At 41.8% G+C, this 24,970-nt stretch overlaps 2 protein-coding genes across 2 annotated transcripts; one reads left to right on the top strand and one right to left on the bottom strand.

Moving 5' to 3' along the window:
- The first annotated feature begins 163 nt into the window (after positions 1–163).
- scpep1 (serine carboxypeptidase 1) lies at positions 164–11,433 on the top strand. The gene is made up of 13 exons (XM_034594330.1): positions 164–281; positions 1,638–1,777; positions 4,281–4,370; positions 4,682–4,837; positions 5,271–5,345; positions 6,100–6,172; positions 7,504–7,541; positions 7,654–7,782; positions 8,287–8,371; positions 9,061–9,174; positions 9,295–9,432; positions 9,520–9,683; positions 11,201–11,433. Exons 1-13 carry the CDS (start codon positions 227–229, stop codon positions 11,261–11,263), a joined length of 1,320 nt encoding a protein of 439 aa, XP_034450221.1. The 5' UTR covers positions 164–226; the 3' UTR covers positions 11,264–11,433.
- A 2,322-nt stretch (positions 11,434–13,755) lies between these two features.
- Positions 13,756–23,583, bottom strand: engase (endo-beta-N-acetylglucosaminidase). Its single transcript, XM_034594286.1, has 14 exons — positions 23,418–23,583; positions 21,496–21,575; positions 21,194–21,395; positions 20,259–20,407; positions 19,986–20,140; positions 18,482–18,630; positions 18,211–18,382; positions 18,024–18,130; positions 17,767–17,878; positions 16,332–16,519; positions 16,077–16,213; positions 15,169–15,268; positions 14,921–15,032; positions 13,756–14,237 (listed from the first exon to the last, which is right to left on the bottom strand). Exons 1-14 carry the CDS (start codon positions 23,522–23,524, stop codon positions 13,836–13,838), a joined length of 2,172 nt encoding a protein of 723 aa, XP_034450177.1. The 5' UTR covers positions 23,525–23,583; the 3' UTR covers positions 13,756–13,835.
- Positions 23,584–24,970: the final 1,387 nt, after the last annotated feature.

Raw genomic sequence — 24,970 nt, 5'->3', positions numbered from 1 at the left:
CAAAGATAATTCTTAACGACATAGCACATTATTTTGATTATGGCACGTATTTATGAATAATAATAATGATAATAATAAATAAATTCATTTTCAAACTGTGGCGGAGGGAAAAAGGAGGGGGCGGAGGAGGCATCGATCAGCTGACTCCGGTTTTGGTCACATGATTTCTCGTCCTCATAAAGCTGCACAGAGCAGAGCTACAAACACACACACACACACTTCAACAATGGTCCCAACATGGTCCCTCTCGTTGCTGCTCCTCACCGGCCTCGTCACTAAAGGTAGGATCAGTCACTTCTATGCGGAGCAGCCGCCGGAGGTCACGTGTATGTTGTTTACGAGTAAACTGTGAAATGCGGTGTTCACGTTTGCTGACTCCGCTGAATGCGGAACGTTTAGTTTGAGCTCGTTCATCTGCACGAGCTGCTCCCAGCGGGGGACTGCCTCTGTGGTGAGTTAGTTCACCTGCAGATGAACGGAACTCTGGGTTTTCCTTTCCAGACACGCAGATGAGTTGTACTCCATGTTACTGTGGCGCTAACCTGATGGCTGCCAGCTGTTCTTCCTCCTGAGGCTGAAGAAGTGTTCGGAGACAGAGATCACGGCTTCATCCTCATCACAGATATAAATCTATACACTGAAACATGACCATGCATCAATAGGCAAGACAGTATTATTTATATAGCAAATTCAAAATGCTTTACATGAAATACAAAAGGCATCAGGACGAATTGTCAAAGTAAAACAACTTTAAAAACAAATTAAAGTTACAGAGAATTTAAAAAATGAAAGTGAAATGAGGACCTATTTGATTAAATAAAAGGTTGTGACAAACCGGGAAGTCTTCAGCTCTGAATTTAAGGAACTAAGAGATGCAGCAGACCTGCGGTTCTCTGTGAGCTTGTTCCACGTGGGTGAAGAATAAAAAACTGAAAGCTGCTTCTCCAGGTTTAGTTTTGACTCAGGGGACAGAAAGTAGACCTGTTAGTCTGTAACGTAGCAGTAGATCAGAAATGTATTTCGGCCATTAACCGTTTAGTGCTTTATTAATTTTTAATCCAGCAGCCTGTGGGATTTCTCATTCGTTCAGGAAATGAAAGTTTGTAAAATTATGTGATCTAGTCGACTGTACTGAATAAAGTGTAAGCTTACTGACTCTCTTCACTCTTTCTCTGCTGGTGTAAACACTTTCTGAAGTCACTGCATTTCATTTTAAAAGAAAAGCTAAACTCTTTTCTTTTACATACAATGCAGTGTATCATCTATTAAGAAAGAAATCAAGTCTGCCCAGGAGTGACTTGTGCGGAAACAAAATGGAATTTATTAATCTTTTCCACCAGGTTGAAATCGCTGCTGTATTTACCTTTTTCATTGTAAATGCTGCTTCTATAAGCTCCTTTCCCTTCTATAGGCTTTTTTGTTATTCACCACAGAAGCCCTTAATTCAGAATGGACCTTCAGAGTTGATTGAACAAATTCCTTCTGCTGATCTGGAACTAAGAACTCTGCGTTTCAGGATTAGTCAACTTAATAGTTCAGGCTTTTAACAGAGAACCTGCTTTCTGTTCTATAGAGGCATCTATACTGTTGTGTAAGAAACACTGTGAATGAAGCAGATCTCATTGCATCCTCTGCAGGGCTCTCCATCCCCCTGGCCAGTAAAGAAGCCTGGAACTATGTGGAGGTGAGAGAGGGGGCCCACATGTTCTGGTGGCTGTATTACGCTGACAGCCAGTCTGCCGGATACACAGACCTGCCTCTGGTCATGTGGCTGCAGGTAGGACACGCTTACTCAAATTCTGACTGTCAACTTAATCATTAAAACGTCCACAGCCGCGTCTCTTTGGCTACAACGCACAGGTTCATGGGATTCCTTGTACGCTGTATGTGCTTAATTTCTCCATGTTTCACCCAACCTGTGTGAGTACAGCAAAGTGTTGTTTTGAACCCCACGTCTGCTTTTGTTCTTGTCCAAGCTGCATCTTTGTTGTTGAGCAAAGCAGCTGTAATGTACCACTCAGCCCCTTATTTATTTATTTTTACACATCAAGACCAAGTTACTGTGCACGAGGAGCACGACCCGTGAAGAGGGGACAGTTTGGTCTTGAGATGACAAATTCATAATGAAGCCACTGCTGCAAACTTTAGAGTATTGCGTTTGACAGATCTTATAAAAGATTAAACTAAGTTGCATTCTGGGAAATGTTTAATTTCTCATATCTTGGACTCTACTGCCTTTATGTTACAATAGTATGAAACCTGTTACCAGTACTGCCCACAGGATTTAATGTATGTTAATGCAAGATTTAATAAGCTAAACCATGTCAATGGAAGTGAGTCATGTTCTAACTGGAGGGTGAGTGATTCTCATCCCATGTTGACTCTCTAAAAAAAGCTCTTTGTGGTAAGTTTGAATGACTTACTGCAATGGTGCTTCTTTTTTTAACCGCAGAAGAGGAACTAACAATGATGCTGTTTAGAGCCAACCTTCCAAAAGTAAAAAAATGTGACCAGTCTTGTTGGTAAAGGATTCGCTATGATAACACTGGCAAACTTAAACCCACCAGCCTGGAAAACCCATTTGATGATCTGTAATTTAATAATTGAGCAAAGAAAACAAATGTTCGCTGCTACGACAACCCTACATGAGCTAGATAAGCACAATATACATTTTCAATGTGCCTTATGGACTTTGTTGTGCAATAGAGATGGACAGTGTATATAAAACGTCCTTTTTAAAAAACACAATAGTGAATTTTACATCAACAAATTTGTCTTAACATGCAGTCTGGAGATGGATGTATGAAAGGTTAGTTTAACCTGCTAGTAAAGGTGTCCTAATTTTGATGGGGTGTTTTATTTAAATAGATCTTTTAAAGATCAGTTGAGTTGCATTGTTTACATTTTCAGCTTCCTCCTCCTCCTATCTGCGTACTCCTCGATCAGTGCATCCATGCAGCAGTGTCACCTCAGTATCTATATCTTAGGAGCAATCGGACCATTTACTTCACACAAGTGGGATCCCCTTGATCCAAAGTATAATATAAATACATAAGTCCACCTGTCACAGTATGATATTGTTGAGTACAAAGCAAGGGGACGATAAAGGAATCAAAGTGCTTCCAGTTTGAAATTTCCACAGTAAAATGTCATTTAGAAACAGCAGTTGATGGCTCAGTCAATATAAGACCGGAGCGATGCAGAGGCTAAGTTAAATCCCTAATGACTGTAAAGGAGCTGCAGGAAGGTTCATCTGACCCTGTTCCACAAACTGGGACTACAGGAGGAAACTTATCTGTGACCTCATCATAAGTCAGTGTCTGAAAGTAACATCTGGAGAAGTAATTCTGGAAACGTGATGTGGACAGATATAGCTGCAGTTGAGCTGTTAGGCCGCAATCACCAAAGACCTTTTTAAGTAAAGTTTATTTGTGGAGCACTTTTCACAGACAAGAGCTATGAAGTGCTTTACAGGGCCAGAGGATTTCAAAACAGAAAACACACACTAAAAAGAGACAGAACAGGTGCACTGATCAACTGTTTAAACCAGTATGTTTTCGAATGATTCCACAGAATCGGCAAACCCTAAAGCAGTAGGTCGGCCGCTCCACATCATTGGTGCTATTGTCTCAAAAGCCCTGTCACCACTGGTCTTTAGACGGCTCCCTGGGATGTATAATAGATTTAAATGGTCCGACCTGAGAGAGAGAGGGCAAATGAAATAGGGTGGAGTAGATCGTGTGTGTGTGTGTGTGTGTGTGTGTGTGTGTGTGTGTGTGTGTGTGTGTGTGTGTGTGTGTGTGTGTGTGTGTGTGTGTGTGTGTGTGTGTGTGTGTGTGTGTGTGTGTGTGTGTGTGTGTGTGTGTGTGTGTGTGTGTGTGTGTGTGTGTGTGTGTGTGTGTGTGTGTGTGTGTGTGTGTGTGTGTGTGTGTGTGTGTGTGTCCCTAAATTACATAGACTAGATAGGGAGGCTGAGGAAAGGAATCCTAGACTCTTCAATAAGAGGGAAGACTTTATCTGAAGCAACAATCAGAAGTTGTCTTATGAGTTGTAGAGTTTATGGTGGGCCACTCTCGAATAGCTGTCTAACAGCCGAGAAGCTCAGATAACCTAAATGTCTCACTAGGCTTCAATGAAAATTTAAGTTGTATGTCATCTTCAAATGGGGGATATGCAAAAAAGCAGTACTTGATGTAAAGAACGGTGTTTTTTTTTTTTTTTTCAATGCGACAAAACCTTTAATAGCTGTATATAATGTTTTTTTTTTTGTGTGTGTTTAGGGTGGACCAGGAGGATCAGGAAGTGGCTTTGGGAACTTTGAGGAGATCGGACCTTTGAACAGGAACCTAGAGCCCAGAAAGAACAGCTGGGTAGGATGATTGCATTTTTTTATCAAGTTTATTTTTTTTTTAACACTGCAGAGATTAAAACATCACTGTCTGTAAATTGTAATTCAAAATTATGTAAATTCCAATGGACTATTGAAGAGGGAGCAATGAGGTGTTCTTTGGTTGAGCAATTTCCTGCATTGTGTCTTACAGTCTATATTAATCTGAACTCTTTATTCCAATCCAAAGGATTCTTCTCTTTGTAACTTAAAGGTATTGGAAAAGTGTTCCAACTGTTGAAATGGCATGATGGCATGTAGATATAGTGTGTGTCTGTGTATTGTCTCTTTCAGGTGCAGGCAGCCAGTGTGTTATTTGTAGATAACCCTGTGGGCACTGGCTTTAGCTACACTGATGGGCCTGATGGCTTTGCGACCGATGTGGCCACGGTGGCCTCAGACATGCTAGTGCTGCTCAAACACTTCTTTTCAGAGAAGGCTGACTTCCAGGTATGTCGGCTCTTTGCTTCCCTGTAGTGACAGGGTGTGGCATTGCGTGCACCCTTTCAGTGGCATTACCTGGTTTCCTATGGAGCTTGTGGCTAAAAATGTAGACACGATATACTTTGAATTTCTCTAAACACACCTTGAATGAATCCAACTATGAATCTCCTCGTCTGTCTGGCTCTTGATTGTTGTTAATAACAGCTCATCTGATTGCTGAGGACCTGAGTGCAGTGTAGACTGAAGTATTTTTGATGAGCGATTCTCTTAAACTTGAAATAAAAAAATATCTATAAAATAATCAATGTTCTTTGACATCACAGCCACTTGTTTTAGAGAGAAAGCTGTTAAACCAGGGTTACACTACCTGCTCAGTGCCAACCAAGTATTTCCCTAAGGTTTTCTCTCTTTGAAGTGCTGGTTATTCTCTTCTCTGCAGAGCATCCCCTTTTACATCTTCTCTGAGTCATATGGAGGAAAGATGGCCGCTGCGATCTCACTGGAACTCGCCAAGGTGAGTTCACTGCATTTTGAGTCTGACGGGGAGCATTAACTCTCCACCCCCCCCCCCCCCCCCCCCCCCCCCCACCCCCCCCACCACCACCTAGCTAACTCATGGTGGAAAGTCCCTGTTCTCAAAGAACTGTCAAATATAGGGTTAGGGTATTTTTGCCATCCATCATTTAAGTAGTTTGCCTGTCAACATTCTTTCTAGTGTAGAAGAAAGGATAAACTTCAGTGTTGATGAAAGATTAATACAAAGAATATTTGGAGAATTTAAGACTTGGTTGAAAACTGTTCTGGAACAAATTACTATTTTAATGGGAAGTGGCTGCTCGAAAAGTTATTAAATATGATGTTTCAGTTGGACCTATCCAAAAAATATTAAGCTATATTGTGTGTAGACTAAAATGGGGAGGGAATTGATTAAATGTCTTTAAGGTAAAACTGCAACATGCAAGTGCTCTTTAATACATGCGTAACATTCCTTTTAATGCCGTTGGATAAGTCCTGACATTGTTCCAGTAAACTGAACGCCAGATAAAGTAACTAGCTCGGACAGTTCAGGTTGTAGTTATTGTATTTTCATGGTTTCCAGTGAAGATCTATGAAGAGTTTTGATCTCTAGTGCCACCTCATTTTCACTTAAACACAGATTGTGTTAGCATATTGTCCATCTTTTTAATTTAGATGAGTTTCTCATTGAGAGAAAAACGTACATTGGTCACCAGGTGCTGTGTTTTAATCCATGTCTCTTGTCCGTCCAGGCCATAGCACAAGGAACAGTGAAATGTAACTTTGTTGGTGTGGCACTTGGGGACTCGTGGATTTCCCCACTGGGTCAGTATCATTCAGTTTTTATTAGATGTTCCAATACAATGTTTCCTTCCACATACCAATTCCCAAACCTCAACTTTGAGTATTTGCTGATTTCCAGTGCATTTAACTAACAGCTGTATGCTACTAACCCCGTATGGAAATGATGATCATTGTTGTATGGCCCAGCTCAGATCAACCCTTTTTTAAAAACGAAATTCACAACTGAAGTCTTGCACATGGTAGATGTTGCCGTTTTACTTGTAGGACCTTCCAGCATGAAATATTTCCAAATTGCGGACATTTTAGCTCTGGCTAATGCTACACTTCTGAAAATCCCTTCTACTTTGTCGCTCTACAAACGATACTTGCCAGTGGGAGTACAACTTCTGTTTTGGACAGGAAAATAAGTGATTCCTGGTGAAAAGAAAATTGCAGTTTTATCTGGGTGAAACTACTATAGGCTAAAGATGTGGTATTAAATCGGAATGCAGAATTGCATACTCGCCAATGCCCGACCTGGTATTTTTGGCTGTATCAGAGGTATTTGTGATCCTGTTATTGGAACATCTCTGGTCTTTTTACCTGCACCTTAGTACATGTTTCATATGGAAAATAACTGCTGGAATGTTGCACATCTGGATTATGGGACAATAACAATGCTCAAAAACTGACACATTCCATGTATATTACACAATAGCAAGACCCTTGTATGTTTTTTGTTTTCAGGAGTTAAGTGAGTTTGCTAAGCATCAAGTTGAATTTACTGTAGCTCTCCATTATCTTCAAACCCATGTTTAAATTCAATGGGCTGTGGAGTCTGTCACAACACTGCTGGGTAGATTTCTCTCTGTGAAATTCACTGTGATGAGCAAGGGAATGGAGACCAATTGAGAAAATTCACCACACAAGACCAGAGAATATCATTAACCTCAGGAAGGCTTGTGTTTTAAAGCAGAGCAGAAAATGAACCCTGCAACAAACAGCAGGACATCTCTCCACAGTTTGTTAGATTGCTAAAAGTAAACTTAAAAATTATAAAATGGAGTAATGTATTCTCATGAATAATGCTGTACTGACTTATTTATTTCATTGTTTTTAAAGTCTTAAATTATTTTTGGACTTTGGCTAAAAACAAAACCCTATTAAATGGACTTGATTTGTATTGACTTAACATTTTAGTGATACTGACAAGTGTACCCAGGTTTGTGTGTTGTATATGACCTAATTTGTATATTTATAAATAATGATTGCTCTATATTACATCAGATCAGGGCCTCTTAAAGTGACATGCATTTTTATCTTAACTTTTCTGTGGAGAACTGTTCACTGTAAGACTCGTGCTTCATCCACAGACTCTGTCATGACGTGGGGGCCGTACCTCTACACCACCGTAAGTAACAGGAGAGAGAGTTTTCCCTCTTAGAGATGTCTGCTATAATCCGATTTTTGGGAGCAAAGGGGACTGTTGAGTTTTTAATCTAACTGTGGTCTCTGCTGTGCAGTCGCTGCTGGATGATTATGGCCTGTCGGCTGTCAACAGTGCAGCGGAGATGGTGAAGCAAGCCGTGGAGCAGCAACAGTTTCTGAAGGCCACAGAGCTGTGGTCTGTGACCGAGACTGTGGTGGAGCAGGTTGGTGCAGGAAATACCTCTACACTGCACTGCTTGATACAATATGTTCACTTCACATGCAGGAAACTGTTAACTGTGTTTATCAGTGAATACAAAGCTCTGTACATTCTAATGGATAATTCAATTGCTGGATGGCAAAACATATTTTTCATCAACTTTATTCTTTTGTAATGGATTGATTTTACAAAAGCACTATTTTGTTGTGGTCAGGTGAATCATCTGTTTAATTATCCTTCAGGTGTGTGTGTGTGTGTGTGTGTGTGTGTGTGTGTGTGTGTGTGTGTGTGTGTGTGTGTGTGTGTGTGTGTGTGTGTGTGTGTGTGTGTGTGTGTGTGTGTGTGTGTGTGTGTGTGTGTGTGTGTGTGTGTGTGTGTGTGTGTGTGTGTGTGTGTGTGTGTGTGTGTGTGTGTGTGTGTGTGTGTGTGTGTGCGCACATTCACAAACCAGTTTGTGTGTAGGGGTCAAGAGGTTTCATGCAGGCCTTTTTATTTATTTACTCCTCAGAACACCAACGGGGTCAACTTCTACAACATCCTCACCCAGGACCCGGATGAAAAAGTCCGCTCTTCAGTGGGAGAGGACTTCATTGGTGAGAAGCTGTTTCAAGTGATCACATCCAGTCATCAAATTCTAAAATGTAAGAGCAGCTAACTGGGTTTGGTGACACGGGAAGAAGTTGTTACGACTCCCACAAAGGCTCTTTGCAAAAAATGGTCCAACACATCCAGTTAAGTAGCTGCAGTAAAAATGATCCATTCATCCAACAGAAGTAGATCATAACCAAAAGATGAATACAAAAACTGATGGGGCCGGCCAAATTAATGAAAGGAGTACGCAACAGGCTGAACCCATTTTGGGTTCAGCCTGTTGCTTAAGAACACTTCGGGGGTTGGTGGACGTCCCGCTCTACCTCCTGAGCCACAGCCACCCAATATTATGACTTTATTCTCAAAATCTCAGTTTTTCTTCACCTTTAGGTTCCCCTAATACTCTTTCATAGGGAACACACTCAGATCTGTAGGATCTGGTGTCTTCCATCTAACCTGAACCAGCATCAGAGATAAAACTGCAAAAATATCCAACAAAATAGACTTGAATCATGAGGCCCTGCAAAACTGACTGCTGCTGCTACAGAGTCCGGAAGATTGAAGAGAGTCAAGGTTCTTATCCTCTCTTGTGTTAGTTTCCTTGCTATCAAGGCACGGCACACCACAGAATCAAGGATTATTTGCATCACAGTTTTTATTTATTTATCAATGTGTTTCTTCTTTCCACCAGCTCTGCAGACCCGTCGTCACATTCGTCCCCTCCACAGCCAATCACTGTCTCAGCTGATGAATGGACCTATCAGGAAGAAACTGGGCATCATTCCCCAGAATGTCACCTGGGGAGGTACTGTGTCTTAAGTTTTGTTTAATGTCACAAACACACATTCTAGACTCTGATTTTCCTGCCTCGTTAGAAGGGTTTCCATCTTTCTTTCTTTCTTCTCCTGTGCTGCCATGTGTCCAGGCCAGGCAGAGGATGTGTTCAGCCACATGGCAGGAGACTTCATGAGGCCGGTGGTGGACGTCGTCGACCAGCTGCTGATCGCTGGAGTCAACGTCACTGTCTACAACGGACAGCTGGACCTCATCGTGGACACCATTGGTAACTGGCTCAGAGTATTCTCTTGTCCTCAGCTCCAGTAACTGTGAGCCATTCAGATCTGCCTCATGAATCAGCTTCTCATCTCAGGTCAAGAGCTGTGGGTGAAGCAGCTGAAGTGGGAGGGGCTGCCCGGCTTCAACAAGTTGCGGTGGACCCCCCTAGATGACCCCATCGCCCCAGGCGTCACTGGAGCTTTCTGCAAGACCTATAAGAACTTTGCCTTCTATTGGATTCTCAGAGCTGGTCACATGGTGAGATAATGGCTGCAGATGGCAAACATTATGTGAAACAAATGTTTGGGGGATAATGATGCAATAAATCAAAGGGGGTCACTGAGGAGGAAGTACAAACTGGTACCATTTTAGTAAATGATCAGAAATTTAGGGACTTAATTGTACTTTAATGAAACCTTGTCTGAGCAGATAGTCATGGATGGCATTAGCTTGGCCCCCAGCTCTACTGTGGACATTTGACCCTCGTATAAAACAAGTCTCTGGGACAGCCTTCTTCCACCTGCGCAGTGTCCTGAAAATTAGGAACATCCGGTCTCAAAAGGATGCTGACAGTGGTGGAGCCAAACATTTTTCAGTGGGGTGGCCAGGATGGAACCTGTGATCATTTTGGGGTGGCATAAAAGTCAATATTACGTGAACATAAAAATGGGTTTGAGTAGAAAATATAAAGGCAAAGCTTACACTATACTGACTATCTTCCAATTAACAGATTATTATTCTATTTTTATATTCTTGTTTTTAAACTTCATGTGTAGAGTTGCGTTGATTGCTTGCTGCTGACTGTTTTAATTGTATGTAGGGCCTTCCACTGAAAAGTTGCACTAAATTTTAGCTGCGTGATGATGATAACAAAGGCATTCTGTTCTATTCTGTAATACAAGTGTCCCAAACTACTGACTATTACTACTGGTCTAGGAGCAGATGTTCAGCTCAGCCTATGGGGATCACTCACAGGATGGGAGCGTACCTTAAGTGTGCCTGTGCAGGAAGGCTCCGCATGGGGGAAATCAGTGACGGCTGTGACGTGTTGCCTGGGCTGGCCAATAGGGAGGCCAAGATTCAGCGTGAGGTGGCAACGGTCAGCCCCCCACCCCACCCCAGCTCCGTCACTGGATGCTGATAAACTAGTCCATGCTTTTGTTACCTCTAGACTGGATTATTGTAATTCCCTATTGTCAGGGTGTCCCAGTTAGTCTGTGAAAAGCCTCCCGTTGGTCCAAAAGGCTGCAGCTGGAGTGCCGACAGGAATTGGGAGAGATCCTATTACTTCTGTCTCAGCTTCTCTGCATGGCTCCCTGTAAAATAGAATTCGATATATCGGCTCCTCACATACATGCAAAGCCCTTAACAATCAGGCCCGTTCATATATTAAAGAGTTCATAGCACCGTATTGTTCCAAAAAATCCCTTTGCTCCCTTGTGGTTCTTAAACATGCTCTCTTCTCGTCCCTCTTTTCCTCCCACCTCTCCTCTCTTCCCTGTGGTTCTCTGCTCACCCCAACTGCTAGAGGCAGATGTCTGCCACATTGAGTTTTAAACGTTACTTCCTGTTGAAAGGGAGTTTTCTTCTCTCTCCAGTAATGTTGGAAGGTCTCTACATTAATATGTAAAGTAAGATAATGTATGCTGTGGTTTGGCTCCATACAAAATGAATTGAATCTATAAAAAAGAAATCACTAAAGTAAAAGTAACACGAATCATAACAATTTTACAATCTGTAAGATTTCAACATATTGTCTTCTCCTGTTTGGACAGATTCCCTCAGACCAGGGACCAATGGCGTTACAGATGATGAAGATGATCACCCAGCAGGCCTGATCCACCCACTCTGATGCCAGCTGGCATGGCTCTGACAATCACGATGAAATCATGACTTTTTGTTTTTATTCACTTTCTGCTAAACCAAATCCAAAATCTCACACCTCCTTGATTATGACAAAGGCCTGTGTAGATTTCAGCTATAATACCAATAAATACTGTTTGTTTTTTGTACACGCTGGCTTCTTCTCTGGTACAGTATTAAACTTTTCAAATGTGCTCTTTTTAATGCGTCCGCGCTGGCAGTGGCCGGAGGCATTATGTTTTCAGGTTGTCCGTACCTCCCATTCTGCTGAACGCGATATCTCAAGAATGCTTTGAGGGATTATTTTCCAGCATTTCTCTCTGATTTTTGGGCCGACTAAGAGGATTTCTGTTTTATCCACATCAAGCTTTAGGAAATAATTGCTCATCCATATATTTATTGCTGTAAGACATTTAGTGATGGTGTGCAGTGCGTTTTCGTCATTTGGATCAGCTACAATGTACCGCTGTGTAAAAGCAGTGCTCAGGTTTAGGAGGATTAGAGTTTAGTCTGAGGTCACTGATTTTTATTTTTATTTTTATTTTTTTTGGCAATAAGTGCAGTTTCAGTACGTTAACGTTTTTCTTAAACGTGACATCTTAAGATCAGCTTGAGGGAATCTCTTCAAATTTGGTACAAATGCTCATTTGGACTCTGATTTGATGTCAGTGGTCAGAGGTCACAAATACCTATAAATCTGGAAGGGGGGGAAAAAATATATATGTACACAAACTGCACTGGTTTGTGGAGGCATACAACAGCAGTGCAGTTATTCAAGTTTTAATTGTAATGACTTGTGTGAGAAACTTGGAAAATGTCTGTAGCTGTTTTGCCAATGCACCTTTCAGAGTTGGTCTCGTCTACCCGGCTCAACCAATGAAAGGGCAAGCTGATGGAATGAGCTAGAGCATGAATGCTTTCATGGAAATTATGCTCTAAAGCACAAACACACACACACCTACACCTCCACACAATCCACCAGGGAAGGTTCACACTTCCTCCTGACCATTGTGGCCTCTTAGGGGTTTTTGTTCCGTTTAATCCAAGAGCGTGATCTTTCAGTTTGACAGTGGGACTTGATTTTGTAATGCTCTCACTCAAAAACCTCCGCTCTCACTCAATATACTGTACCTTGCTTGTGCTTAGACTTACTCTGCTCCAGTCCAAGCTCTTCTTCTCACACTCTAGCTGCTTCTGTGCGTGTGTGAAATGTTTATTGGATTTTTTTTCCTATGAAATTGTAATAAATTGATGACCACGTAACAGTTTTATAATACTGTGGTCCTCATCATTCATTTCTATATTAAGCAGGTATATTTTCTGTCCAGGCTTTCAACTACAGCCAACAAATTGATTAATTGTAAAGCCCTTCCTGGGAAGGCCCCTTGTTACACTAAAGAGCTTCATTTCTTACAGTGCATTCAGAAATTATTCGGACTCTTTTACATTTCCATATTGTAGCTTGGTCAATCATTTAAATTAAATAATCCCACCACACAAACAAATGCAGAGTTTTTCCAATTTTATTAAAAAGGAAAAACTAACATCCCATTCAGACACTTTGTTATGACATCTTTGAGATGTTTGTACATCTTGACCGGAGGCCACCTGTGATCAAGTCAATTGGAAATAATGAGGTCGAAGGAGCTCAGAGACGGGACTGTGTTGAGGCACGGATCTGGAGAAGGCTACAGGAAAACCCCAGCACTGAAGGCCCTCACACACACACACAGAGGCCCACATATTGATTGCTTTTACTCTTGCTCCGCACATGCTCCACAGCTGTTTTTTTTTAAAAAAGCACTTAGTAATCTTGAGATCTTGGAAAGGGCAATTCAAATTAAGTTATTTTTGATACTTATAAACAATGCAGAAAAAGATACTTAACTGACATCCAATATTGTTCATATTGAATATACATGTATACATTATAATAATGCATAAAGAATTTGACAAATCTATATAATTATGCAAAACAAACAATGTTATAGTATTGCCTACAATCATGTAAACATCAGACCTGATTACGTAATGAACCGAAATGTTTCTTTGGCGTGTTCTCTTACAAGTAAAAGAAAAACATAGATGGACAGAAAGTTTTGCATGTTCTGTATATATATATATATATATATATATATATATAGCTCCAAAAAATTAAGAGAACACTTGAATCATGTTGGGTTGATGTCCTTCTACGGGCCCTATCCAGCTCTCCGCTATCCTGTAACAGTCCAGTGTTCCTTGATATTTTGAGCAGTGTATGTGTGTATATATTTATAGATAGGTAGATAGATAGATAGATAGATAGATATACATACTGGGCAATAATCCATTTTTGGTGGATGACGATTACTGTTAGGTGTCTGCACTTGTGCACCTCCACTAAAATCAAAGGCAGCCTGAGTAATTTTTTGTTGAACCAAGCCTGAAAACTTTTCAGCAACTAAAGAGCTCCAACTTCGTAATATTGAGTTTTGCATCAGTTATTTTTATAGAAACATTTGCGATAGGGTTAATAAACAGCAGCCTGGTAACGTTCATGTAAAGTCATTGTGTGACGTCTGCTGAGTAGCTGAGGCTTCTTCTTCCCCACTGACTCTCTGGGACCAGAAAGCCCTTCCTGCTCACTGGCTCCACCACCAGTTCCAGTAAGCCAGGGGGCTTCGGCACTTCCAGCTCTGTTACCCTAAACAGATTAGAATACGCACGTCCCAACAGAACCAGCTGACCTGGAGGGATTCGGGGATCAGGTCCCCTCAACCGGCGCCAGTACACCCTGAAGTGCTGCACGGTCTTGCTCGAGTAGTCCCAGCGCAGAGTGGCGTTGAGGTGCAGGCAAGGAGAGGTGGACTCTGTCAAGGTACCAACACCACGAAGCCACACCACATCATAAATGCACATACCCAGAACCAGCTCAGAGGGAACCTGCAGACGGGCTACATCCAGGAGCTTGAGAGAGAGAACAAGATGCAGACAGACAAGAACAATTAGAATGGGAAGAACTATCAGGTACCTGTGTCAACCTAGATCAGCTGAAATCAAAGAGCTAAAGGGAGAATTACGTTAAAGTTCACGCCCTGAAAGAAGATGAAATGTCAACTGAGGTTTATGTGATGAAATGAGCTGAAGTGCACCTCCTGTAATAAATCAGCGACATGAACTAGTTTTGGCTAAAGCAAAGGCACAGTTGGAATAAATTGGGTTCGAACAGTGGAACTTATGGCAGTTACTACAGCTGACCACCTGATGAATGAAAGCCTTTGTTGTGTCAAAGTGTGAGCACTGAAATGTGCTGATAAGTTAGTTGGAGAGTAGGTGACCGAATTTCAAGTTTGAATGGAAATCGTAGACAAGTGATTGCTACTTCCCATTTGTCACTAGAATTGTTGGCTGATGTGCAAGCACTGAATAGGATTTACTGTATGCTGTGTATATATATATATATACACACACATATATACAGATATATACATGTAGAGAGAAAGAAATCTGTTCCATTTTTAAATTATTTATTTATTATTATTTTTGTTTTGTTTTGTTGATGTTGTTCATTAAGGATTTTTCCAAGTTGTCAGCTTTTATCTGCATCTCTAATAAAGTAAATTGAACACAGTGGACTCCCATTGTCTCACCATAATCTCTCCCACCCTGCAGCTAAAAGGCGTGTCCTGAGGGTCTCCCCTCCGTTGGATGCTGACACCAACTTCTCTAAGAGTACAGCCATGGAGCTCCAGCTGCAAACACCTGCACGTGGTAACATGAAGGGAAGAGACTGATCAGTTTACAGTGAAATCCTTCATTTTCAATGCTGCATCCAGAAACAACATGTTGGTTGGAAATCTGATCTGATCAACATAACTGCTTTCAGTTAGTGTCTTACCTGATTGTCCAACCGCCTGGGTTCATGTTTCCACACAGCTGAGAGAACAGGCTCACCAGCTGGTGGCCCTCATCCAACACCTCCGGCTGCACTCTGGTGACTGCAAACATTGGATATAATTGAGTGAACATTGAACCCATGGATGTGAATGTGTTTTGGTTCAGGATCAGTGTAGCAGCCAGTGGAACCTAACAAGTATCAAACTTGGATGCTAATATCTGAGTCTAATGTACCTGAAGCCAAAACGAGGTTGGATATAAAGGCAATTTTCATATTCTTATCCTTGACCTATCTTTATATTGTAATGCGTATTTGTATTGTCTGCTCCAAGTTTAAATTGCACATTCAATTTCATCTGAGTTAAATCCACACCTATCAAATCCCCAAATCCAAATTTCTTACTCTAACCCTTTGCAATTCACCTTTTGTACTACAAGGTTTGAAGGGGTAGCTACCAGAGTATCTAACACTTGCTTTCATTATGTTAAACCTAAGTTTCAGCCAGATGTTATGAAATGAACATCAGCCACAGCTCATGCTCTACTGCTGGGGTTGGTGGTCATTTTAAACCAGCGAAAGATACAGTAAGTGCAGAGAAGACTATAAATAAGAAGCATGTTAATTTTGCATGTCTTCAGCATTCGTCTTTGATAATAAAAAGAATGAGGAGAAATAAAAGCTTCAGAGGTTTGAGGCATCAGAGTTCAACAAATGTTCTTATTTTAGGATAAGGCAACCTTCAGACTGAGTAGGAGTGAGGGTGATGAGTAAAATGAGTGATTCATGAATTGATAACCTTCGATGTAAAAATTATTATTAGAAAATGATTATAGCTGGCATTGGCTTCAGCCCTCACAGGTCTGTAAAGAATATGCAAGGGTAGACAACGGACAGTGTCAGGAACTCACGTTTGACATTGTGGTTGTCCATGCACAGACTGGCATCTGTTGTCTTCAGCTCCAGGGAGACACTGATCCCAGCAGATGGTTTATGGATGAAGCTCACCAGGATCTTGGATGGCAGGGGTATATTGAGGGAGAAGATGCTGAAAGACGCAGAACAGAGGCAAAGAAACAACAGGTACAATGAGCATGAGCTTGTGTGTTTGGGGAGGTGGTGCTGCAAGATCACAACATAAAAAGGTGAGCAGAAAACACACACACTTGGCAGAAACCGTCGATGTATGAGAGGCAGGGATGAGGCCCTCGAGCAGCAGTGAGCAGCCTCCGTTCCAGGCGTCCTGTGGGCAGCCACGGCTCCTCAGCCAGCCCTGGTCCTCCAGCTCCGTATGGTAGTACAAGGGCTGGATCTCCTGGGCAGCCAGGTTGAACCAGCTCCGCTCAGTCTCGTGCTGCAAACACATAGTAATAACAATAAACCTTACTTACATTGCACATTTCAAAACACAGTCACAAGGTGTTGCACACCTTAAAACAAAACATTGAAAGCAAACTATAGGAAAGTTTTTTTTTAAAAACTGGAAACAATTAAAAGGAATTTAAATATCACAGCAATAAAGCACAAACACAAAAGTGTAAATGCAAGATAAAATAAAACATTACAAAATAATTAAGATAGTCAGTAAGATCACAACTAGGTTAAAAGGTCAATTCAAACCCCAATGCCTAAGAGAGGATAAGGAGTTTGCTAGATGGATCCCCTCAACGAGATTGTTCCAAAGAGTGGGAGCCTTGACAGAAAAGGCCCATAAAGCATAAAGCAACACAGCATTAATCAAGCACGCAAATAAACCTTCATGTATACAATGCATTTCACCAAACAAATAATGTGAACACTCGAGCAAAACTACTGCAGTCCTTTGTTACTTTGAGAATAAAAACTGAACAGCTTGACCGACAGTGGATTTGAACAACCAGGTGTGTCAGAGACGCACAGTGGGACAAAGCCATGTAATTTTAAACTATGTATTCACTTCTAAAATAAACTAAAAGCAGCGATACAACACTGATATTCTGATTTAAAGCAGACATCCAGCAGCTGTAACTAAACTGGAAACGCCATCAGAGGTTATGGACAGAAGAATGGATTTACAAAAGGATAAATTAAGACTCCTAGATTTGTTTAATGACCGTGAAACTATCAATGTGAGAAAAACTCACTCAGAAAAACAGTCTGATCTTTTCATGTACTTGGTCCGCCTGTGTTCTGGTGCCCAGCATTGCACAGTGTGAGTTATTGGTATTTCTATTGGTTTTAGAAAATGTTGAAATCCAGTCCATTTTTCTCTCTCGCTCACACAGGTACCCTTTTTTATTTTTTGTGAAAAAGTGGCATTTTATAGATAAGCAACCTGCTTAACTACCATGGTCTGCAGCTTGAAACAAGAACTGTTCGGTCCAATCCTTGCACTAAGAATATCTAATAATGAATGCAACAAGAGAAAAAGAATAAATCACTTCATTATGACGTTAATTAAAGCATTGAATCATTCATGACTTCAAAGCTTTCTTTTCTCCATGTAGTTCGTCTTGAATTGGAAGTGTGTTGAAATATCTTTGAGAAAACTCAAGCGCACTGGCATGAGCAACCAGTAATGTTAACATTGTGTGTTTCCCTCTTCCACCGTTCCACCAGTACCTTTCCTCTCCAGTAGAGAGCCTTCCCGAAGCCCTGGCAGAAGGAGGAGATGAAGGGGAGAGGCGAGGCTGGTCGGTGGATGTACAGGTAGTCTGACAAAAGAGCCCAGAACCTGCAGGAAGTTTAAGAACATCCTAGTCTTGATTTATTCATCTCCTCCCACAGACTAAACGTGCTACTATTTTAAATACGCTTTCTAAATTAATGGGCGATTAATGAGTGTAATAAAGTCAGTGTCAATACTGCGCAGATCTCACATGTCCTGGTTCTTGCGGAATTCAGTCTTATCATCGTGGCTCTCGTACACCCAGCCTGGAGCGAAGATGGCTGTAGAGAAGTTGTGCTTCCTGATGATCTCCAGAGCCTGAAGACAAACCGCAAAGTCAATTGTCTGCAAGTGATTCAGGCTCATGAATAAAAAGACACCTTATCCAGAGTGCGTACCTTATTGGTTTCAAGCATTCCTCCTACCACTTCGCCTCGGCCGAACACGTCTACCCCGATATAGACGTCAGCCTCACGGCCTTTGATCCCACTGTCTTCTTTCATCTCCTCCAGGTTCTGCTCTGTCCAGTTGTAGTTCGTGAAGAAACCATCACAGGCATCGAAAAACATCCTATTATGAGGAGTTTGGAGCAAAGTTTTGGATCAGTAAGTTACTAATGAAGTAAAAATTTGAACCAAGTTTTAAAACCACAAAAGGACACCACTCTACCTGTTGGACTGGTTGAGTGCATTCTGCCAAAGTAGCTGTCCGCTCTCGATCACGCTGTCGTACCACAGCACCTGGCTGCCAGAGACTCGCTCATGCATCTGGTCGGTCAGATAGCGCAGGAACAAAGGTGTGTTCTTCACTGCAACTTCCTGCAGGTAGAGGACAGTGCACACAATTTGTTTGTACCTCAGGGCTTGATACAGTAAGTGAGTAAATAGTTTTTTTTAAAAGGGAAAATAACACAAGACTACAGGAATGCGATTAGCTCTGCGATCGACATGCTAACATACTCACAGTGCGAACAGACTTATGTTAACTAACTCACCAAAGTATTGATAAAATCGAGTCAGTGGGATTCATCATCTAGGAGGGAGCTACAGTGGCAAGAAAAGGGGAGTGAACTGTATTTCTGTATAAATTTGTCTCAATAATAATAATTTGAGGTGTGTTACAGCACAAACAGATATATTTAAATCTGTCCAGAGGCTGTCTGTAATGCTGTCTATAATATGGTGTCTAGTCTCCTATCATGATTCCAAAAGTAAACACAGAACATTTAATGAGGTAAGAGTCAACCCTAGTAACAGATAAAGGTAAAAAGAATCCCTGGAGCTGAGTTAATCTGGATGCCAAAACCGTGGAGCACGGTGTCTTTGGCAGGAAACCACAAAGGAAACTCCTACTCTCCCCCGAAAAACCTGCACAACACATGCAGCACTACACTTGGCGTGAGCACTGCATATCGTATCCCAAAGGTGAAGAAGGTGTGGAGGCAGCGTCAGAATTTGGGGCACTGCAGCCTCTGGGCCTGGACAGCGCAACATCATTGAGGGGGGAAATGAATTGTTAAGGTAGTCAGTGTAACTTACAGGACAATAACAGAGAGACTGGTGATGCAGCAGAAGAATGATCCAAAACATCAAAGTAAATATACAACAGAAAGATTTCAAGCTAAAAAAAAATCTACCTTTTGGATTGGCCCAGTCAGAGCTCAGAACATGGACGACACGACTGCTTCCTTTAAGTGTTTCGACTGCCAAGTGATTTATACTGGCTGCAGTATAGATCATAAATCCTGCCTCCTCTATGTTAATGGTTGGGACATGGACCAAATTAAAAAGAGAGAGAGAGAGAGTACACGCCAAATAACTTGTTCTCAAAGATGGTTTCTGTCAGTGCAGTTAGTTCTTATCACACTGATATATGTTTTCCACTAAGTTTGGTTATAATTAGTTACTTGATGCTAAGATTGACAGCTGAGACTGACTCATGATTGGTCAAGTGCATGTATCAGCAGGACCTCACTACCGCAGCTCCATCCCACTGCAGAGATTCTGGCTGCAAATGCACAAAATGATGTTGTGTTTGTGTCCTGGATATTTTTGCTTTATTTCTCGATAGTGGGAGAAAGTGGAGACGCGTCGTCCATCTTGACATACACTCTATGGCCACGACCTAAATCTATATGTGCTGTTGTGATGAGCACCAGAAGTCAATTACTCACACTGAGGGTATTCTCTATGTTAATGAGCCAGCCATCGAAGCCATAATAGTGGCTAATCTGGACTAGTTTATCAGCTACTGCCCGATACGCCTCCTCATCTTTCAGGAAGGCTTCGCACGCATTGGCTCCATCATTCCACTCTGTGATGAAAGTCCCTGGAAAGAAAGCCAATCACAGTGAAGATTGGAAGCCCTGTCAAACTCTCACTACATCTTGATACTCGTGATATAAAATGTAAAATAGGAATTCTGGACGACTACATTTTTCACTCACCTATAACGACGACTCCATGTTTATGTGCAGCACTGGTCCACACAGCAGGAGGAATAGTCACCATGTTGTGCGTGAAGTAGTTGAAAATATCAATGTACTGCCAGTGGTAGAAGGCATACGGAGCTTCGACACTTGTCCCTTGGACAAACCTCAACGACAGAAGATTGAATGACATGGCATTATGGTACATGAATGTGGCTGCAGGAACAAAATAAAATCGAGGAAAGCCCAATTAGAAATATATTATCATGGATGAATCATGGACCCAAAAGCTAAAACAAGCAACAAAATCCATCTGTGAAACAAGTGTAGTATTTATAGTCTTCATTCGTGGCTGTATTTAGGCATATGGCTCATGTTATGATGACACAGTCAGAGTGCACCTAAGGGACACATGCACACGGACTTCGCTGAGTCATAACTCATAACAGTGTGATTAGCTTCCACATGCAGCCTCCAAAGGCTGTGGCCCCTGAAGTAGGACACAGCCATTCAGTTTTTTCCCTGTGTTGAAACCTAGTGGACACAGACAGAAACCTACCAAATACTTAGGGTGGTCGTTAGGGAGCACAGTGGTCTATGCATCTTTAATCAATAGCTCACTTTCGGGGAGCAAATCCCTGCAGCAAGGTTCCAGGATCGAATGGCTATTATACACAAGTGCATCCAGGCGTCCACATACTTTGTGTACCGTGTAGTGCATACTCCCTAATTTAGGTATAGTGCCAAGTAGAGCCCCGAAATCCTGAAATATCCTTTCAGCTCACTGTGAACAGTGTAGAGTTTTTAAACTTGAGAAATTAGCTGAAAGAAAATTTTGAGGTGATTTGAAGATCAGTGTCCTTTTCTGAATTCTCCCTTTATAGTTGCCTACATAGACCAGTGAAAATCATCCTATTTCCTTAGGGGCTTGTTATTTCCTTATAAATTCACACCTGTCCTCTAGGTAGCCGCCCATCATGTCATGAGACACCAGCGTCCGACGTGAAGTACTGGCCAGGGGGGGCTCCCGAGTTGCCAGAGGGACGACTGCCACATTGAAAGGGTTTGCCTCGCTTCGTTTCCATGTCAGAAGCTCCTCTAAAGTCTGAAGACCACAGCTGATTGGCTCGGTGGTGTCAGCATCATAATGCTTGGCTGGAAAAGAATAGGAAATATCACGTAAAAAGAAGTTTGGACAGCAAGATGTCAACTGCAGCTCAGATTTGATGAAGACGTGGTGATGTAGTCACCTAACCTGCTAGCTGCGAGGGTGTATACTTGACAAGTTCATGGATCCCGCTTGAATCCATGGGTTGATCCAAACAAGACTCCAACCTGGTGAAAGTAAAAGGTGACATAGATACCACATGAGGGTCATTCATTTGTCGTATTGCACAGAGGAGCTTGAGCAGTAATTTATCTGGATTGATGTTTTTCCACAGGCTACTTGACTTTTTCATGACATTTTCTCTGCATGAAGATCTTGCAGCGGTTCAAGGGTTATCACACACTAGGTAGGCAATTTCCTGGGGGTTCATGAAATTTGCTTTTGTTTTGGTAAAAAAGCAAAGGAAAAGGAAAAAAAAGACACGAATGATAACTTCTAATCTATAGATACACAGCACACAATTCAAGGTGGAAGAAAAGTTGAGATAAAGTCTTAAACTAGACTACATAAAAATACATTTTAGATTGCATATAAATGTGGTCATTCTGAACAGTATGCTTTGATCATGGCGGTTAACACTCAGTTAAGCGCTGTGTCTCAATTCAGGGGCTGCATCCTTCAGAGATGACATTTGAAGACCAATTGCGTCACAGCGGAGGGACTAGGCTGTCCCATTTTGAAGGGTCCTTTAAATGCGGCTAACCAGACGCAAAAAGAAAAAAAAGAAAAGAAAACTAATATCTCCTGGCAAAAAAGCGGTGTCACACACTTAGAAGACACCGACTCTGACGGTATCGTGTTGCTGTAAACATGATCACCTGATCTACGCAGCAGAGTTAATACGTTACGTCCTGCCTCTGTCTGCTCCACCTCTCGCCTGAATAATGTGGAGGATTTGATGCTGTTGTGAACTCGTCTGTGCAGAAAACCTCCCGCTGCGCTGTGAACGTGTGAAAGGCAGATTCTGGGTAAACTCTGTATCCAAATCTCTGGATTTTACCCGGAGGTCATGTCTGAAAAAGACTTTAATGATCACCACTACTCACTACTTATGATTTTTAAGAGCACAATGGAGAAGGGGGCCTCACACTGGTCGACCCGGGGCCTGCAAGACCACTACAACCGCCCCTGGAAGAAAGCAACTCTTTGTCACACAGGACTGATGTGAGTAGTACAAGGCGAGTTGAGGTTGCACTTTAGTGTGAAGGCCACTGTGACTTGTCATGGTAGGAAAAGAACACTCTGTTTAGCTCAAGTGTCCCAGTGAGACCTTACAGTGAGACCTTAGAGTGAGACCTTAGAGTGAGACCTTACAGTGAGACCTTACAGTGAGACCTTAGAGTGAGACCTTACAGTGAGACCTTACAGTGAGACCTTAGAGTGAGACCTTACAGTGCGACCTTAGAGTGAGACCTTACAGTGAGACCTTACAGTGAGACCTTAGAGTGAGACCTTACAGTGAGACCTTAGAGTGAGACCTTAGAGTGAGACCTCACAGTGAGACCTCAGAGTGAGACCTCAGAGTGAGACCTTACAGTGAGACCTTAGAGTGAGACCTTACAGTGAGACCTTAGAGTGAGACCTCACAGTGAGACCTTACAGTGAGACCTTAGAGTGAGACCTTACAGTGAGACCTTAGAGTGAGACCTTAGAGTGAGACCTTACAGTGAGACCTTAGAGTGAGACCTTAGAGTGAGACCTTACAGTGAGACCTTACAGTGAGACCTGTTGGCAGCACCAGGACTGGAAAACTGATGCAGCTGAATGGAACTCAGCCATCATTCATTTCTGTGTTTACAGATGTGTTTGTTTGTGTCTGCTAGAAAAAGGAACTGTGGGGCTGAAAAAGTCCAAAGTGACATTGGATGATTGTCGGCAACTTTCCTTTGCTGCTGTAGATAATAAAACATCTCATGACGAACCTGCAACATTGAAACTAGAGAAGACTCGTTCACTCTGGCTCAGTGTCAGTTTTATGAGGCTGTGAAGGAAGTGAGGAGCTACAGTACCGACTGGGTTCCGGTCTGTCCTTCTTCCCGCTGACACCATCGCTCTCCTCTCCGTCCTCTCGTCTCCTTCTTCCAGAAACCTTGTTTCCTTCCACAGTCACAGACATTTTACCACATTCAGCTGAAACCCGACGGTCAAACAGTTGAAAACAAGGAAATAGAAAAGTGTCACACCGGCAATTGCAAAGCCTTTTCCGGATTTAATCCTTCACAATAAAAGCACCATTTCCAAAAAATAAAATTAGGAAAAAACATAAAAAGCAAACAAAACTTGCTTGAATAGCATTTAACAATACTCATGTTTTAATTTATTATATCAAAATCACAGACACAATCTTTAATGAAAATAACCATTGTATTTTCCATTTTAAACGAAACAGCTTGAGATGAAGCCAAGTTATTACCCCATATTGCAGTGACCTTTATTTAGTTACTGTGTTTATTTCTATCTGTTCGCACTCAGCTGCCCATGGGAGAATGGACCGAGGCCAGCTGGACAAAGGAAACACTCTTTTGTTATTGTGCAGAACCAGACACTTTTATTTTGAAGAGATTGGTCCCCAGCAGAAAACTATGGAACAACAACACAGGGCACTGACAACGGGAAGATCGCTGGCATAACACTGCCATGGGTAGTAGTGTGGGCTTCATTTGCTATGTTCACCCAGGACAGGTTGCCAGTGTATCACAGCATCATCACACAGAGACAAACAGCCATTCACACTCACATTCACACCTACAATTCATTTAGAGTCTCCAATTAACCTAACCACAATCTGCATGTTTTTGGACTGTGGGAGGAAGCTGGAGTACACAGGGAAAACCCATGCAAACACCAGAAGAACAGGGATTCAAACCGGGAGACATGCTTTGAGGCAAAAGTAAATCAACACACCACAGGTGCTGGCCTATTTTATACATATGTATTTTATTATAGAAAATGTGGTGATACGGTATCTGAACACCCAACATTACTTCTAAAAGGAGTTCAGGTTTACACCTTAGTGTCATACAGTGTTTTAGCCTTATGATCAACTATACAGGCCGAACTTGAGGATACGCTGAGGCTAAAGGTAAATCTGACTGGCTACTGGCTTGTATGGCATCATTACCTCTACGCCTTTTTAAACTAAACACTGTCCCTTTCTAGAACATAGGACAAGATGGAGAACATCCCTCGCACGTTCTACCGCACTAATTCATGTCTACCAGCAGCTGATGTTAGCGGATGTTAGTGACCACCAGCAGATGGTGTACCTCTTAGTAAACAGATGTATACTTTAATAGCAGTGTGTGAAAAAGAGCCTGTTAAAGTCAGGCTGAACAAATGAGGTACCATAAATCAAAGAACATCCAAACCATCAATGGTATAGGCTTAAAAGTGAAAGTCTATTGTTTATCAGAATCAGAATCAGAAATACTGTATTGATCCCAGGGGGAAATTGTGTTTTTTACAATAGCTCCATGCAAGAGTAGAAATATATTTTTAAATAAAATAAAATATGAAATATATACAATATGTGCGTTCAGCTTTTGAAGTAAGTAGGTAAGTA

Source organism: Hippoglossus hippoglossus, chromosome 8, assembly GCF_009819705.1.
Source record: "Hippoglossus hippoglossus isolate fHipHip1 chromosome 8, fHipHip1.pri, whole genome shotgun sequence".
Classification (NCBI taxonomy): Eukaryota; Metazoa; Chordata; class Actinopteri; order Pleuronectiformes; family Pleuronectidae; genus Hippoglossus; species Hippoglossus hippoglossus.
Note: the sequence above shows the minus strand (reverse complement) of the source record. Positions and strands in the feature narration are given on the sequence as shown.

Coding starts and splice junctions, on each gene's coding strand:
- engase (XM_034594286.1), bottom strand. CDS start 23,524: ATGTCTGTGACTGTGGAAGGAAACAAGGTTTCTGGAAGAAGGAGACGA. Junction 21,396..21,495: donor TACACCCTCGCAGCTAGCAG/GTTAGGTGACTA, acceptor ATTCTTTTCCAG/CCAAGCATTATGATGCTGAC. Junction 18,631..19,985: donor ACATAGAGAATACCCTCAGT/GTGAGTAATTGA, acceptor CTCTACCTGCAG/GAAGTTGCAGTGAAGAACAC.
- scpep1 (XM_034594330.1), top strand. CDS start 227: ATGGTCCCAACATGGTCCCTCTCGTTGCTGCTCCTCACCGGCCTCGTC. Junction 282..1,637: donor CACCGGCCTCGTCACTAAAG/GTAGGATCAGTC, acceptor CATCCTCTGCAG/GGCTCTCCATCCCCCTGGCC. Junction 9,175..9,294: donor CCAGAATGTCACCTGGGGAG/GTACTGTGTCTT, acceptor CCATGTGTCCAG/GCCAGGCAGAGGATGTGTTC.